This window comes from Octopus sinensis, linkage group LG29 (genome assembly GCF_006345805.1).
Source record: "Octopus sinensis linkage group LG29, ASM634580v1, whole genome shotgun sequence".
NCBI classification, from domain to species: Eukaryota; Metazoa; Mollusca; class Cephalopoda; order Octopoda; family Octopodidae; genus Octopus; species Octopus sinensis.
Window position 1 is genome coordinate 4,545,385 of NC_043025.1, and position 17,500 is coordinate 4,562,884.

The 17,500-nt window shown below is 39.3% G+C and overlaps 2 protein-coding genes and 1 long non-coding RNA gene across 4 annotated transcripts in view; 2 read left to right on the forward strand and 1 right to left on the reverse strand.

Moving 5' to 3' along the window:
• LOC115226061 (MARVEL domain-containing protein 1-like) overlaps window positions 1-17,500 on the reverse strand; it is a 347,770-nt gene that overhangs the window by 142,324 nt on the left and 187,946 nt on the right. The gene's annotated exons all lie outside the window — the stretch shown is intronic.
• On the forward strand, window positions 2,884-5,033 carry LOC118768425. Its single transcript, XR_005004239.1, has 3 exons — window positions 2,884-2,920; window positions 4,613-4,965; window positions 5,007-5,033. It is a non-coding gene; the product is annotated as an uncharacterized LOC118768425 (long non-coding RNA).
• On the forward strand, window positions 5,486-8,561 carry LOC115226059 (acidic repeat-containing protein-like). The gene has a single exon (XM_029797034.2). It carries the CDS (start codon window positions 5,602-5,604, stop codon window positions 8,413-8,415), a length of 2,814 nt encoding a protein of 937 aa, XP_029652894.2. The 5' UTR covers window positions 5,486-5,601; the 3' UTR covers window positions 8,416-8,561.

Genomic DNA, 17,500 nt, shown 5'->3' on the forward strand with positions numbered 1-17,500 from the left:
AATATATAAAACTGTAGTTGTGTGAGTGTCTGTCCCCTTCGATTTAGATTCCTAACTACTCCCACATTTTGCGGTGCAGTTTAACCAAATTCGGGTATCTTATAGTCGTGATTCATATCGAGCCCGTCTGGCTATTAGCGCGCGTCTACGATGAGTCTACGATTTTAAAAATAATTTAACATCATTTTTTATTCCATTTTAATGCATAATTTTTCGTGTGTCGATGGCGGCGGAGTTGGCGTCCATGGTCACACCTGCACCTGTTTGCTTCTCCCCCTTCCCTCCCTCGTGAAGCTGTGGGGAAGGGAGTGTAAGGAAATCAATGTCGTAAAGCGTTGTCAAGGAGACCAGCGTTCTTTTAGAACAACGACTTCATGGCTTGAAGACACCAAAACAGAAATGGCTAAGAAAGCCCAAAAGCAAATTCTACAAAATCGGGAAACACGCCACACAGGGAAGGTTTCCAGTGCAAATAATTTGCACAACCGAATGTTTTAGTTGTTGCACAACTTTTACTTAAAAAATATTATCCAAACACAAACTTTTGAAGGCAATATTGTATGGCGATGGTACTTGTGAAATATGGTAATGGATTTAGTAGCCAAAAGGAGAGAGAGCAGAGGCATAGTATGATGGTGGTGGTGGAGACGGTGGTAGTGGCAGCGGTGGTGGCGGTGGTGCTGGTAGTGGTGATGGTGGTCGTGGTCGTCGTGTTTGTGGTGGTTATGGTGGTGGTGGTGGTGGTGGTGATGATGGTGGTGGTCGTCGTCGTGGTGATGATGGTGGTGGTGGTGGTGGTGGTCTTCGTGATGGTGGTGGTGATGGTCATGGTGGTAGTGGTGATGGTGGTGGTGGTGGTGGTGGTGGTGGTGGCTGAAGCTGTCGTCTGGATTCTTCCAATTTTTTCGTGTGTCGGTGGCGGCGTTGGCGTTCAGGCTCGCACCTGCACCTGTGTAGCTCCTCCCCTTCTTCCCTCCCTCGTGAAGCTGTGGGGAAGGCAGGGTAGGGAAATCAACGTCGTAAAACGTTGTCAAGGAGACCAGCGTTCTTTTAGAACAACGTCTTCATGGCTTGAAGTCGCCAAAACAGAAATCGCTAAAAAAGCTGAAACAGATCCACAAAAACGGCAAAAACCGCCACACAGGGCAGGTTTCCTGTGCAAACAGTTTGCACAACCGAATGTTTTAGTTGTTGCACAAATCTTTATATATAAAAGTAAGGTTGTGTGTCTGTCTCCTACAATTTAGATTCCTAACTCCTCCCACATTTTGCGGTGCAGTTTAACCAAAACCGGGTATCTTATAGTCGTGATTCATATCGAGCCCTTCTGGGTATTAGCGCACGTCTACGATGAGTCTACGATTTTAAAAATAATTTACCATCATTTTTTTCCATTTTTAATGCATTTTCTGGCTATAACTCTCTAAAAATGCTTATATAGTTATTTCCCTTACAAACCCAAGCAACGCCGGGCGATACTGCTAGTATATATATAAAAGTAAGGTTGAGTGTCTGTCTCCTACAATTTAGATTCCTAACTACTCCCACATTTTGCGGTGCAGTTTAACCAAAACGGGTATCTTATAGTCGTGATTCATATCGAGCCCTTCTGGGTATTAGCGCACGTCTACGATGAGTCTACGATTTTAAAAATAATTTACCATCATTTTTTTCCATTTTTAATGCATTTTCTGGCTATAACTCTCTAAAAATGCTTATATAGTTATTTCCCTTACAAACCCAAGCAACGCCGGGCGATACTGCTAGTATATATATAAAAGTAAGGTTGAGTGTCTGTCTCCTACAATTTAGATTCCTAACTACTCCCACATTTTGCGGTGCAGTTTAACCAAAACCGGGTATCTTATAGTCGTGATTCATATCGAGCCCTTCTGGGTATTAGCGCGCGTCTACGATGAATCTACGATTTTAAAAATAATTTACCATCATTTTTTTCCATTTTAATGCATTTTTTCCGCTATTATATAAGGGAAGTAACTCTCTAAAAATGTATACGATGAGTCAACGATTTAAAAAAAAATTTACCATCATTTTTTTTCCATTTTTAATGCATTTTCTGGCTATAACTCTCTAAAAATGCTTATATAGTTATTTCCCTTACAAATCCGAGCAACGCCGGGCGATACTGCTAGTATATATATAAAAGTAAGGTTGAGTGTCTGTCTCCTACGATTTAGATTCCTAACTACTCCCACATTTTGCGGTGCAGTTTAACCAAAACCGGGTATCTTATAGTCGTGATTCATATCGAGCCCTTCTGGGTATTAGCGCACGTCTACGATCAATCTACGATTTTAAAAATAATTTACCATCATTTTTTTCCATTTTAATGCATTTATTTCGCTATTATATAAGGGAAGTAACTCTCTAAAAATGTCTACGATGAGTCAACGATTTTAAAAAAATTTACCATCATTTTTTTTTCCATTTTTGATGCATTTTTTTTTTGATATTTTTTGGCTATAACTCTCTAAAAATGCTTTATAGTTATTTCCCTTACAAACCCGAGCAACGCCGGGCGATACTGCTAGTGTATATATATATATATATATATAATATATATATATATAGAGAGAGAGAGAGAGAGAGAGAGAGAGACATTTGCCCAAGTTTCCATGCAGTGGGAGTTGAACTCAGAACCATGTGGTTGGGAAGCAAGCTTCTTACCACACATTCATGACTGCGCCTATTTACACACACACGTACGCATGCACAATACAATACATACAAAAAAAAAACCACGGCGATCCTTCGCCATAGGTACCGTAAGTACTTTATATTACAAACATACATGTATGTACGAAAAGATTTATATGCTGTCTCTTCGAAACTAACACCCGTAAATATTCGCTAGCTCTGCGTGATTTCCCTAATTGTCACCAAATTTGAAAATGGCAAGGTTCTGTTTTTTTTTTTGGTCTTTGTAAATATTTGACATTTCCTTCCGTAAATATATTTTAAAATATTTTTATAATTTTTTAAATTTTTAACTATATACCTATATAGCTGGTGATTTCGTGAAAATATTTTTACTTTTCGTCGAGATTAATATTTCTGAAATTTTAATGACATTTATACACACATAGTTACCCGTGTATATATATATATATATATATAATATATATATATATGTATATGTATGTATATATGTATGTATATATGTACATGTATGTATATATGTATATGTATGTATATGTATGTATATATGTATATATATATGTGTATGTATATATATATATATATATGTATATATATGATACATATGTATATATATATATATGTATATATATGATACATATGTATATATATATATGATACATATGTATATATATATATGATACATATGTATATATATATATGATACATGTATATATATGTATATATATGTAACATGTATATATATGATACATATGTATATATATATATGTGTGTATATATATATATGTATATATATGTAATATCGTTTATAATTACTTTTTTTTCCATCATAGAGTAATTGGCGATCTTACAAACGGTACTCGTATCGTAAGATCGCCACAATTTAATATCAAACTTGTGTATATAATTTATGTTCGTTTTCACTGAATTAACTATTTTAAATGATATAAGTTTAAGCACGAACATTTGATTAGCATTTATGTATAATATTTAATATTCTTACTTTTATTTACGTATAACCGTTTAGTTTTTTGTTCCATTCAAATTTCATATATTTTACGAATTTCAGTTGTACTCCATAAACTTCTATATATTCTTTCATATATAAGTTACATATTCTGTGGAACGTACTATACACCCCCACACACTTTGCTTTCTTTTCTCAGTATAACAACGAACAATACAATATCGTTCGGCTAACGGTACTGAGTACGGATCTTTTCGGTTTGACCGGCAGTTTTTTTAAAAATAATTTCCACGTAACTAAACACTTTTAAACTTCGTATACTGGTAGAATGTGTTTATAAAACATCTTTTTCTCTTGGCTTTATTGAGAAAATTCTATAGTTTGTAAGATGTTTGTTGTTTTTTTCTTCTTCAATTTCAACCAATCAATGACGTCTATTGAGGTGAAAACATTCTGTGCCGTATGAATATGTCCCTCGTTTAAGAAACAGGGATCTTTTCGGTTTGAACAGCAGGTTTTTAAAATAATTTCCACATAACTAAACACTTTTAAACTTTGTATACTCGTAGAATGTGTTACATAAAACATCTTTTACTCTTGGCTTTATTGAGAAAATTCTATAGCTTGTAAGATATTTGTTGGTTTTTTCTTCAATGTCTGCAATTTCAACCAATCAATGACGTCTATTGAGGTGAAAACATTCTGTGCCGTATGAATATGTCCCTCGTTTAAGAAACATATTGGGCTTATTTACATTTGTGAAGAAAAAAAGATACCCTTCCCCCCATCCCTAACCCTAAAATAGATTGAAATGCAATAGATCGATACTAGGGTCATAATTATGGGTGACAATTTCATATGACACCGCTAGGAAAAAACTGCCGTTCAAACCGAAAAGATCCTGTCCCTGTTTTTTTGGCTTGGAATTATAACACGTTTTTTATTTCTTTGTTTTCTATTATCCAGGCAGCCGGCACATTAAACTAGGAACCAGTTGCATAATGTCTCAAAGAGGAATAACGTCCCAGAAACAACTGTTTTGAAATTCACTGCTGTTACTGCCATCGGTCTTCACCAAACCAATTTATAAATTGATGAACTCATATCAACAGCGGAAACCTCGTTATTGGCGTCACTACCAACACCAACACTGAAGTACAGGAGTAAAAAAAAAACAAGAAAATCAACACAAGGGATACAGCAACGATAACCCCTAACTGACATCATCGTCATCACCAACACCATCATCTTTGTCTTCACTGTATGCGATAGCCGCGTCTGCCACACTTTGGAACAATTCAAATACTAACGGAGCAGCGGTATGAATAATATTAATAATTGAAACAGATAAGCAAAACAGTACCTTATAATTTCTAACAAGAACAACCGGGGGTCATATTCATACAGCACAGAATGTTTTCACCTCAATAGACGTCATTGATTGGTTGAAATTGCAGAATTGAAGAAGAAAAAAACAACAAATATCTTACAAACTATAGAATTTTCTCAATAAAGCCAAGTTTAAAAAATTTTTAGTTACGTGGAAATTATTTTAAAAACCTGCTATTCAAACCGAAAAGATCCCTGTTTCTTAAACGAGGGATATATTCATAAGGCACAGAATGTTTTCACCTCAATAGACGTCATTGATTGGTTGAAATTGCAGAAATTGAAGAAGAAAAAAACAACAAACATCTTACAAACTGTAGAATTTTCTCAATAAAGCCAAGAGAAAAAGATGTTTTAAGTAACACGTTCTACCAGTATACGAAGATTAAAAATTTTTTAGTTACCTAGAAATTATTTTAAAAACCTGCTGTTCAAACCGAAAAGATCCCTGTTTCTTAAACGAGGGACATATTCATAGGGCACAGAATGTTTTCACCTCAATAGACGTCATTGATTGGTTGACAACAGAAGCTGGTTTTAAGAAAGGAAATAAACAAACTGCCATCATGTCTTTGAATGATGTCGATGTTGATGAGATGTTTTTGCAAATGAGTGAAAAGTTGGGTTGGCTGCAATTAGGTGATGTAGACTCTGCTATTAGTTCTTTGACAAAGAAACAAAAGCACAAGAAGAGTGCAAAGAAAGGGTCCACGACGAAAAACATCGGCGCCTCTTCTAAGAACAGTATCGCCGCCAACACTGCCGCCACCTCTTTGTCCACGTCGTCAAAGGTGAAGAAGTCTAAGCCTACTACGAAGAAGCAGGGTGGTTCTGGGAAGTCTGATGTTAGATCCAGTGGAGATTGCAATGATGATGCCGTTAAAGTTGCAAGTAACCACAAGAAAAATACGAAAACAGATTTGCTGGATGAAACTGGTGGAAAAACTCTTGGGAAAATCCATGTTGGTTCAGAATCACAGGAAGAAAAGAACCTGTTCTTAGCAATGTCAACACTGGAGTGCCTTGATAGCCAAGACTTGACTAGGAGTAATAATGGTTATAATGATAATGATGATGAGGATGATAATAAGAATGATGATTATGATGACAAAATAGGAGAGGACAAGACAAGTTTGGTCACTTCTGTATTTTCCCAGCCACCTAAACCACATTCGCCATCCTGTCAGCACAGTGATGACTCAAATAGCAACAGCCTAAAAAGCCCATCAGATTTGTCTGTTTCCGATGACTTGGCCTCGATGACTAGTATTTGCAAGAAGATCTCGTTTGCATCTGATGACTCGACAACCGAAAGATCTTTGAACAGTAGCGATTCAGCTTCCAATACCTCAAACACTAGCAACACCTTTGAAAAAAGTCCTTTGACAACAACAGCAACAACAATTCAAACACCTCCTGCGATTGCTGAAACTGTGAAGATGCCGGATATTCCTAGCAAGGCTGTTTTGGCCACTAAACCTTCACTTGGCACATCTGCGACTCCAAGAAAGATTCAGAGCCCATGTTCAACTGGCAGTTCAATACAAAGATCTGGCACTAATAAATATTTTGGTAAAGAAGATGGAAGCAGTAAAGACACTGATGGGTTTTGCAACAACAAGGAAACTCAACCGATGCCATCGTCAACCAACAAGACTCCTTTTTCTGTTGAAGAATTCTTCATTTCTGATGACGATGACAACGAAAATGATGATTATATCATCGATTGTGATGATGGTGATTTTCATGATTATACTCCATCTCGTCCTGGCCATCAGCTTCTTTCGGATATTAAAAGTGGGAAGAAACCATTGAACAATTCTGGCGGATTTCCTGCAACACCTTTAGCAGCTCTCAAAGAGAGACGTTGCCAGTCGGAGTTGCGTCCTCAAAAATACTTCAGCAGCAACAATAACAACAACAATGCGGACGATAAACAAGGGAAACAAAGGAACCTCCCGAATCTGTTAATGTCATCGGACAGCAGCAGTGATGACGACAATACATTTGAGGCATTTCTGACCAAAATGAAGACGCCGGCTCGCAAAAAGCCAACCACATCACCTGTGTCTATGGATGTTTTCATTGTCTCCGATTCAGAATCGTCAAGTGAAAACAGCGATTCTGATGACAAATACTCTGTATCACTCTATCACCGCATCCGACCAATCAGCCCAGGCATCTCACCTTTCAAGGGATCCTTTGACAATAATCCCCCGTCATCGGTCTGTAAGGAAAACCCACGCCAGTCCAATACCTGTGAAAAACGATCAACTGGAAGTATGAAACCAATCAAAGATGCCAAACCAAAACCGGAAACCAAAACTGGCAAGCATGGCGTTAGCGGTGGTGATGACGGTGTGTTTAGAAAACCATCTGTATTTCCCAGCACCAGCACTAATTCTTCAACTGGATCTAAATCTAAATCAACTGTGACAGGATTGAAAACTCCAGTCTGGGATAAAAGGTCCACACCTGTGAACAATGTGTTACCGAATGTTCCACGTGGCGGCAAAGTTCCTCAAACCTGTCCGACGCTGAAGTACTTACACCAGGCACCGCCTCCACTTTCGCACAAGACAAACAAACAGTGTCAGGGTGACGGCTACACTGTCTTCTTGGAATCTTTGTCAGAAAGTACCGAAAACTTACGATACGTTAATGAAGAAGCGAGGAAATTTGTGAAATACTTTAAGCAATTTCGATTGCAACTCGTTAAAAAGCTGTTTGCAATTTACAACGAAACCATCTTTGATAACAGGTTCCCAGTAGATTTCCCAATTGTCTGGAACAAACGTTTACTGACCACAGCTGGTCACTGCAAGCTAACAAAGAAAACTAACACTCTAAGTAAAACCCAGGTGAGGTCAGCTGAAGTCAACCTGGCGACCAAGGTGTGTGACACAGCCGAACGGGTACGTGATACGCTTATCCATGAACTGTGCCATGCTGCAGTCTGGTTGTTCAACGGCAGTCACGAGGGGCACGGTGCGCTTTGGAAGTCTTGGGCAAGGCGAGCGAACCGGCGCTATCCTTCTGCACTGCCGATTATTGAACGTTGCCACAGCTATAAAATCGCCAAGAAGTACACCTACAAGTGCGTCCGATGTGGTTACAGCTTTGGGCGCCACTCCAAGTCTCTGGACACGACGAAGAAGGTCTGTGGGTACTGCCGCGGCCGTTTTGTGTTGGTGACCACTGTGGATTCTACCCGTGATTCCAACAAGGGCGGCTCAGAGGCGACACCAGCACGTACCCCTAACAAGTTTGCCCTGTTTGTCAAAGAACACTATGGAAACGTGAAGAAATCAAACTCGTGTTCCCATAAGGATGTCATGAACATTCTCAGCCAGAAATTCAAAGAGGCCAAGATCTGTTGAAGGTTTTAGGAAATCTTGATGACGAAGGTATGACGTGATAAAAGCATCAATACACACACATACATATATAAATATACTAGCAGTATCGCCCGGCGTTGCTCGGGTTTGTAAGGGAAATAACTATAAAGCATTTTTAGAGAGTTATAGCCAAAAAATGGGAAAAAAATTATGGTAAATTTTTTTTAGTTAAAAAGGTCGAGTTGCGTCCCCTAGACAGTCTGTGGTTTGTGTTTCTGATTCTCGACCCATGTCGAATTTATCGATTTTTTTCAGAACTGGGGGAACTTTTCAAAATTTTCGCTGCGTTAGTTTTGAATTATGACATTGGGCTATGTGTGTGTCAAGTTTCATCAGAATTGGTTGAAAGCCGTGGTCAGAGTGAGGGTACAACCTAACAGACACACAGAAACACACACAGACAAACTGCCGTTTATATATAGATATATATATATATATATATACACACACATATATATATATATATATATAGGGAGATTTTACGAAAAAAACAAAAGATGAAGACAGGTGGTGTACAAAACAGATGTATTAGTATAACACTCAAGAATAGGAAAAAGTCTTTTATGTTTCGAGCCTACGCTCTTCTACAGAAAGGGACACAGAAAACAAGGAGAGAAAAAAATGTGTGTAGTGGCTTACGATCTATCATGGTATCTATATATATATACACACAAATGTAAATGTGTATTATGACAAGGATGAGGTTATTGTATACAATGCTCAGGTTCCCTATAACTTGTTACGAAAGACGGAACAGAAATCAGCAATAAAGACAAGTACATGGAAAGTACACAAAGTAAAAGGGGAGACGAAAGTGAATGGTGAAAGGTGCACTGTAACTAGTTGAGAAAGAGGGGACAGAAAGGAATAGGTAGGCTGAACAAAGACGACAATGAAGGCAAGAAATACATGCAAAGTCTATGGAATGAAGCAGAAAAAAATGATAGGAAAGTGAACAGTAAAAATGCCGTAAAGCAAAAAGGGTGCATGGGTATGCGAAGAGTATTTTGTTGGTGAATTTCAGGAAGCATGGAATTTTACAAGGACCTCTTTTTTTTTTTTTTTCTCACATGGAAAAAGTTTTAATGCAAGAGAATAAATTTTTTTTTTTGTCAAATGAAAAAAATTTTAGGAAAAAAATAAAGAAAGAGAAATCCCAAATGTCTCGTTTGTGTTAACAGCTAACGACTGATATTGGTAGTTTGTTCCGTGCTTTTGACAATTCTGAGCATGAAAAGACAAAAAAATGTATGCTAAAGTCATGGGTGCTGTGTTGGTTTGTCCACTTGTGCTGCGAACAATGAACTCAAAAAGGTGTCCAGAGCTGTCGTTGCAAACATCGTGGATAATCTTGTGACCTTCTTTATGTACATAGGCAAATTCAAGAATGAAAGAACAGTGACCAGGGACCACTTGTCTCACCCTGAGGCAGGGAACTTTGTTTATAAAGCACGATTTTTTGGGGTGGGGGTGTATAATTTTTTTAGGGATTGCAGGAAAGGTCTTGTTGATTGTATTATACAGAAGATACTTACATACATAACACACACACATATACAGAGACCACCAAAATAATGCATTCACAGTTCTGTATAAATATTTTAATTCAGTGTTATTGCAGTTTAATTGTAAAATTTGATTTAAAATTGTTAAATTGAATTTTTCCCTGTAAGTTTTGGAATTATTTTCCCTATTATATATATCATCATCATCATCATCATTTAATGTCCGCTTTCCATGCTAGCATGGGTTGGACGATTTGACTGAGGACTGGTGAACCAGTTGGCTGCACCAGGCTCCAATCTGATCTGGCAGAGTTTCTACAACTGGATACTCTTCCTAATGCCAACCACTCCGAGTGTGTAGTGAGTGCTTTTATGTGCCACCAGCACGAGGGCCAGTCTGGCGGTACTGACAACGGCCACGCTCAAATGGTGCTTTTTACGTGCCACCAGCACGTAAAATTTTAATGTCATGATTAGCAAAAGCAAAACCGGTCGACAAACACAAAATATATTAAAACTATTTAAAGCATGTGCATTTTCCTTCTTTAATTTCTTATATATAAAGATATATATGGCCAGTCCATGGGGGATAACTTGGGATTCATGTCCATCAAGCACTTAGCGTTACAGCATTTCTTCAGACCCTGAAACCCATCAGCCTATGGCCTTTTATGAGAGAGGCCATAGGCCAATAGGTTTTAAGGTCTGAAGAAATGGGGAGGGGGGATTCAAATTTATGATTTACTGAAGATATGTGTGTCTTTGTATCTGACAACTAGTGTTGGAGTGTTTTTATCCATCAACTTAGCAGTTCAGCAAAAGAGTACCAGTTTTGATTCATTCAACTAAGGTTCTTTAAGACAGAGCCCCAGCATGGTCGCAGTCTATGATTGAATTAAGTAAAAACTATGTACGTGTGTGTAATCAGTATGTATACTCTTTTACTTGTTTCAGTCATTTGGCTGTGGCCATGCTGGAGCACCGCCTTCAGTCGACCCCAGGACTTATTCTTTGTAAGCCTAGTACTTATTCTATCGGTCTCTTTTTACCGAACTGCTAAGTTACGGGGACATAAACACACCAGCATCGGTTGTCAAGCGATGTGGGGGGGAGAGACAAACAAACACACACACACACACACACATATATATATATACATATATACGATGGGCTTCTTTCAGTTTCTGTCTACCAAATCCACTCACAAGGCATTGGTCGGCCCAAGGCTATAGTAGAAGACACTTGCCCAAGGTGCCATGCAGTGGGACTGAACTCAGAACCATGCGGTTCGTAAGCAAGCTACTTACCACACAGCCACTCCTATGTGTATGTATGTATATATATACGCATATCCATGTATATTTTGTATGTTTCCATGTATACACACAATGTGTATTCCTATATATATAGATGTATAAAATATATTTTTGTATTGTATAAACGTGTAACATAAATGAGAATTATTAAAGGCATTTAAACTACTGAAAAATTTGAGTTTTTTTTTTCCCCCATCATTAATGTAAGTGGCCTAACGGTTTGCGAATTACACTCATCATATGAGATTGTAGTTTCAATTCCTGGACTGGGTGTTGTATTCCTGAGCAAAGTAAAATACTTCATGTGGCTCCAGGTTTCAAAAATAAACAATATTGGGTTAAAAACCCATTGGATAGAAGTCAAAAGGGATCTTTTCCTTTTGAACGGCACATGTCAACACAATTTCTAGTTAACTAAACACTTTTAAACTTCGTATACTGGTAGAATGTGTTTATAAAACATTGTTTTTTCTTGGCTTTATTGAGAAAATTGGTTTTGTTTTTTAGTTGTGCTTAAAACGGCAGACTTTGATGTCGCGTTAACAAAGTTTTGACATAGTTTTAATCTTTTTTGAAAAGTAAAAATTTTGCATTATGTAGCTTGTTATTCTCTTTCAGTGAACATTTTTCTGGTTGAAATACACCAAAAAATGACGACACAGCAGTCAAAAAATCGTAAAAAATAGGGATTTTCATAGAAGAAAAGCACCTTTTTGATGTAATTAATTTTTGGTGTTAACATGAATTTTTTTCTTCTATGGAAGGAAGAGCAAGCCTTCTATCATACTCTCGATTTTGGCCAACTTGCGCCGCAGGGTCTCGGAGGAGATAGTGTTAGTTGAAGGCTACCAAACCTGCCACACACAGACAACTTCAGCTTTATATGTGTATATATATCAGGGCAATTACCCCTGACGACAATACATTAAGAAGTTTTTAATCATTATCTGTTGTCCTTGGGGGATGGGCATTGTCCATGGAGGTAAATGTCCTAGACTCCTATATCTTCGACATAGGCATGCCTAAGTGGTCAAGAAAGCAAAGGGTCCTTTGCAGGATTTGAACTCAGAAAATAACAGAGACAAGACTAAATACTTTTTATTACAACAATAATTTTAGGGCAAGGGTTTAACAGTTTAACCGACCCCAGTACTTGGGTGGTACTTTATTTTAATGGTCCTTAAAAAGATAAAAGACAAAGTTGACCTCTACAGGATTTGTGCCATAAACTAAGAGCATAAAAATTTGTGACCCTTGGAAGGATGAAAGGCCAAGTTGACCGTAACAGGATTTGAACCCTGAACTAAAAGCATAAGAACCTGTAACTAAATCCCTAAAGCCATTCTGCTAATCCACTACTGTGCTTTAATTTCTAACACAGACACAAAACCAGGCATTTGTAAGAAGAAAACCCTATATTATACAGACCCTAGAATATGATTGATTGGGCCCAGCACAAGGTCTAGTCCTTATTGCAGTACAGTGGCTTATATTCCTTAACCCTTTGGTGTTCAGATTATTTTGTCAAATATTAGGACCCCCTTCGGTCATGACTGACTGTGGGTTTGCACCTAGAAAGTTACCCTCCCAGGCATAAGTCTGGGCAAGATTGTTTATGGAAGACCAGCAGTCGCCCATGCATACCAGCCTCCCCTCTCCACGCCACCAGTGTTATCCAAGGGAAAGGCAAAGGGGCCAATACAGCTTGGCACCAGTGACGTTGCAACTCATTTCTGCAGCTGAGTGAACTGGAGCAACGTGAAATAAAGTGTCTTGCTCAAGAACACAACACACAGCCCGGTCCGGGATTCGAGCTCACAACCTCACAATCGTAAGCTCGACGCTCTAACCACCGAGCCATGCGCCTTTGTCAAATATAATGCTTATTTATCTACATCATTTTGAATTAATCTGGCATTATCTCATAGATTTCAAGATTTCAATGATGCGATTATGTATTTTTGGAATAACATTGAAGGCTAGGTGTGAAAGGCCAGATCCAGCCAGTTTGAACATAAAACAGGTAGGACATTTGATCTGGATATGGCCAGTTTAAGTGCTAAAGGGTTAATGAATGTGAGAGCTATGCCATTGGGTATCACTGGATTTACCATTAAAATAAGCATGGGCTGAGGGTACCAAAAGAAGTGGGACACCACAGAAATGGTAAATGGTTTATGGCACAAAAGAAATCAATTTAAACTCGCTGAAATAATTTTGGGGATGCCTTATTTCTACTGAGTATAGAAGCAGATGTGTTATGCAAGAGGTACAAGAGCATAGGAAAGACCTAGTTTCAATGTGGCTAGACCACAAGAAAGCCTTTGACTCTGTTCCCTACTCATGGATGCTAGAAGCCCTTCAACTTGCTAAAGTTCCAGTGGGAACAGTCAATGCCTTAGCTGACCTGACTACATCGTAGGCCACCGTCTTGAAATTGATCACAAAGAGTGACTCTATTATCACCGATAGAACACAGTATCGCAAAGGCATATTCCAAGGGGATAGCCTCTCTGACGTTGCTTGTATTTTTTGTAAACCCCTTGTCATTCGTGTTAAGGAAGTCTGAAGGATATCTCACTGGTTCACAAGGAAACAGAAATACCAAAATTACACATTGTGGATGATTTAAGAATTATACAAAGAATGGAATGGGAATGGAAGCACTCCATCGGTTACGACGAGGAGGGTTCCGGTTGATCCGAATCAACGGAACAGCCTGCTCGTGAAATTAACGTGTAAGTGGCTGAGCACTCCACAGACACGTGTACCCTTAACGTAGTTCTCGGGGATATTCAGCGTGACACAGAGAGTGACAAGGCCGGCCCTTTGAAATACAGGTACAACAGAAACAGGAAGTAAGAGTGAGAGAAAGTTGTGGTGAAAGAGTACAGCAGGGATCACCACCATCCCCTGCCGGAGCCTCGTGGAGCTTTTAGGTGTTTTCGCTCAATAAACACTCACAACGCCCGGTCTGGGAATCGAAACCGCGATCCTATGACCGCGAGTCCGCTGCCCTAACCACTGGGCCATCGCGCCTCCACATACAAAGAATATGCATGAGATAAAAAAGAACCTTGACCTAGTTACAACATTCTCTTGAGCAAGACACTTTATTCCACTCAGTTGGCAAAAATGAGCTGTAACCGTATTTCAAAGGCCCAGCCTTGTCGCATCCCGTGTCACGCCGAAACTCCCTGAGAACTCTCTGAGATGTTCTTTCTTTTATTCTTTTCTTTTACTTGTTTCAGTCATTTGACTGCGGCCATGCTGGAGCACCGCCTTTAGTCGAGCAAATCGACCCCGGGACTTATTCTTTTTGTAAGCCCAGTACTTATTCTATTGGTCTCCTTTGCCGAACCGCTAAGTGACGGGGACGTAAACACATCAGCATCGGTTGTCAAGCAATACTAGGGGGACAAACACAGACATACATACACATACATATATACGACAGGCTTCTTTCAGTTTCCGTCTACCAAATCCACTCACAAGGCATTGGTCAGCCCGGGGCTATAGCAGAAGACACTTGCCCAAGATGCCATGCAATGGGACTGAACCCGCAACCATGTGGTTGGTTAGCAAGCTACTTACCACACAGCCACTCCTGCGCATACTTTCTATAAACCCCTTGTCATTTGTGTTAAGGAAGTCTGAAGGGTATCTCACTGGTTCACAAGGAAACAGAAATACCAAAATTACACACTGTTTCTTTGTGGATGACTTAAAACTTTATGCAAAGAATGTGCATGAGATGAAAAAGAGCCTTGACCAAGTTACAACAATTTCAAAGGACGTAGGGTTGGAGTTTGGTCAGGATAAATGTTGTTGTATGGCTGTGAAAAGGGGGAAAACTATAAACCAGACTCTCTCTCTTTTACTCTTTTACTTGTTTCAGTCATTTGACTGCGGTCATGCTGGAGCACCGCCTTTAGTTGAGCAACTCGACCCCGGGACTTACTCTTTTGTAAGCCCAGTACTTATTCTATCGGTCTCTTTTGCCGAACCGCTAAGTTACGGGGACGTAAACACACCAACATCGGTTGTCAAGCAATGTTGGAGGGACCAACACAGACACATATACATATATATGACGGGCTTCTTTCAGTTTCCGTCTACCAAATCCACTCACAAGGCATTGGTCGGCCCAGGGCTATAGCAGAAGACACTTGCCCAAGGTGCCACGCAGTGGGACTGAACCCGGAACCATGTGGTTGGTTAGCAAGCTACTTACCACACAGCCACTCCTGCACCTAGCAACATCTCCAATTATTTGACTGTTTTCCCTTATATCTGACGAGGAATACAACAGGTGCCTAGGGGTGGATGAAAATATATTTCACAATGGCACCTATAACAAAGTACATGTCACTAAAGAATATTACAGCAGAATAAAGAAAATTTGGACCTCAGAACTCTCTGCATTCAATGAAACAGTGGCCCACAATGTGTTTGCAGTGTTAGTACTTATACCTATTTCTTTACTACCCACAAGGGGCTAAACACATAGGAGACAAACAAGGACAGACAAAGGGATTAAATCGATTACGTCGACCCCAGTGCCTAACTGGTACTTATTTAATCGACCCCGAAAGGATGGAAAGCAAAGTCGACCTGGGCGGAATTTGAACTCAGAACGTAACGGCAGACAAAATACCTGTTTCTTTACTACCCACAAGGGGCTAAACACAGAGGAGACAGACAAACGGATTAAGTCGATTATATCGACCCCAGTGCGTAACTGGTACTTATTTAATCGACCCCAGAAGGATGAAAGGCAAAGTCAACCTCGGCAGAATTTGAACTCTGAACATAGCGGCAGACCGAAATACTGCTAAGCATTTCGCCCAGCGTGCTAACGATTCTGCCAGCTCGCACCTTTAAGTATAAGTACAGTATAAGTAAGTATAATTACACTGTATAAGTACAGTGCCAGTACTTGTACCAACATTTCGGTTGCATGATTGGATGCTTGAGATCTGAGCCACTGATGTGAAAACTTGGAAAATACCCATAAGCACACATAATTTCCACATAAACAGTGACATAGACTGCCTCTACCTAAAATGAAAACAAGGCAGCAGAGGCTTAACATCAATCCAAAATGCCTTTCAATGTCACATCATATCCCTTTGGCAACATCCTTTAATCACCAAGTTTCGAAGTGCATCCGTTGGCCAAGTTTGCATACATGAGGCTGATAACATCATAAGACATGGAAGGCAGCTCCTTGAGCAACATTCTTTGTCTGATAACCTTAAATACATGCCCAGAGAAGTCACAAGACTTTACCGTAACAGATCATCAGAAGAAAGGATGAGCCTATATGAGCAGAAGACCATGCACGGACATGTTAGTAGAAGGATCAGAAATGGTAGTGACATCGATCATCAAAGCTGTTTATCATGGTCCAATACCTGGATTACTTCCTCCCACTTTGAAGGGTATGCATTAGCAATCCAACAACAGAAAATATCAACCAAATACCTGATGCACAAAAGGGACAGAGATGCAGGAAAAGCAGTAAAATGTGACACCCAATGCAGATTTTGTGGGGTTAACACCAAAGACATCACCCACATCATAAGCAGTAGTCTGACAATCTCATCAAAGTATTATCTACTGATGAAACATGATGTTGTAGCTAGGACACTGTATAACGAAATTTGTCAAAATGCTTTATTTTAAAAAAACAGGTAATAGTTAATGATAGGAAGGGTCACAAATTATCATTTTAATGTCCACTTCACCGTTTGAATGGGGCAGATGGAATTCGAGGTAGATTTTCTAGAACCTGATGCACTTGCTGTCACTAACCCTCACCTATTTCCATGCAAGGAAATATTTTATCCTAATCCAGACACGTTTTCCATGGAACATTGCAAACAGATATTGCTTTACATAGAACTGTGAAGTTTATCTGCTATTATTAACACACAAGCCATGTAGGTAAGGCTGTGGTGCGAGAAATTTCCTTCCCAATCACATGGTTCTGGGTTCAGTCCCACTGCATGGCACCTCGGGCAAGTGTCTTTTACTGTAGCCTCAAGCCATCCAAATGGTAGAAGCCATGAAAAGGAATACTGGTGGAATGTCCCAGTGAAGACCTCAATAAAATGTAAGAACATCAGACCCGATATAATGATTTGGGATTGAGAAGAGAAACTGTGCACTGTTGTGGAAATCAGCTGCCCAGTGGATGTTAACATAAAGCTGAAGATCAGTGAAAAAGAGAACACCTGTGCT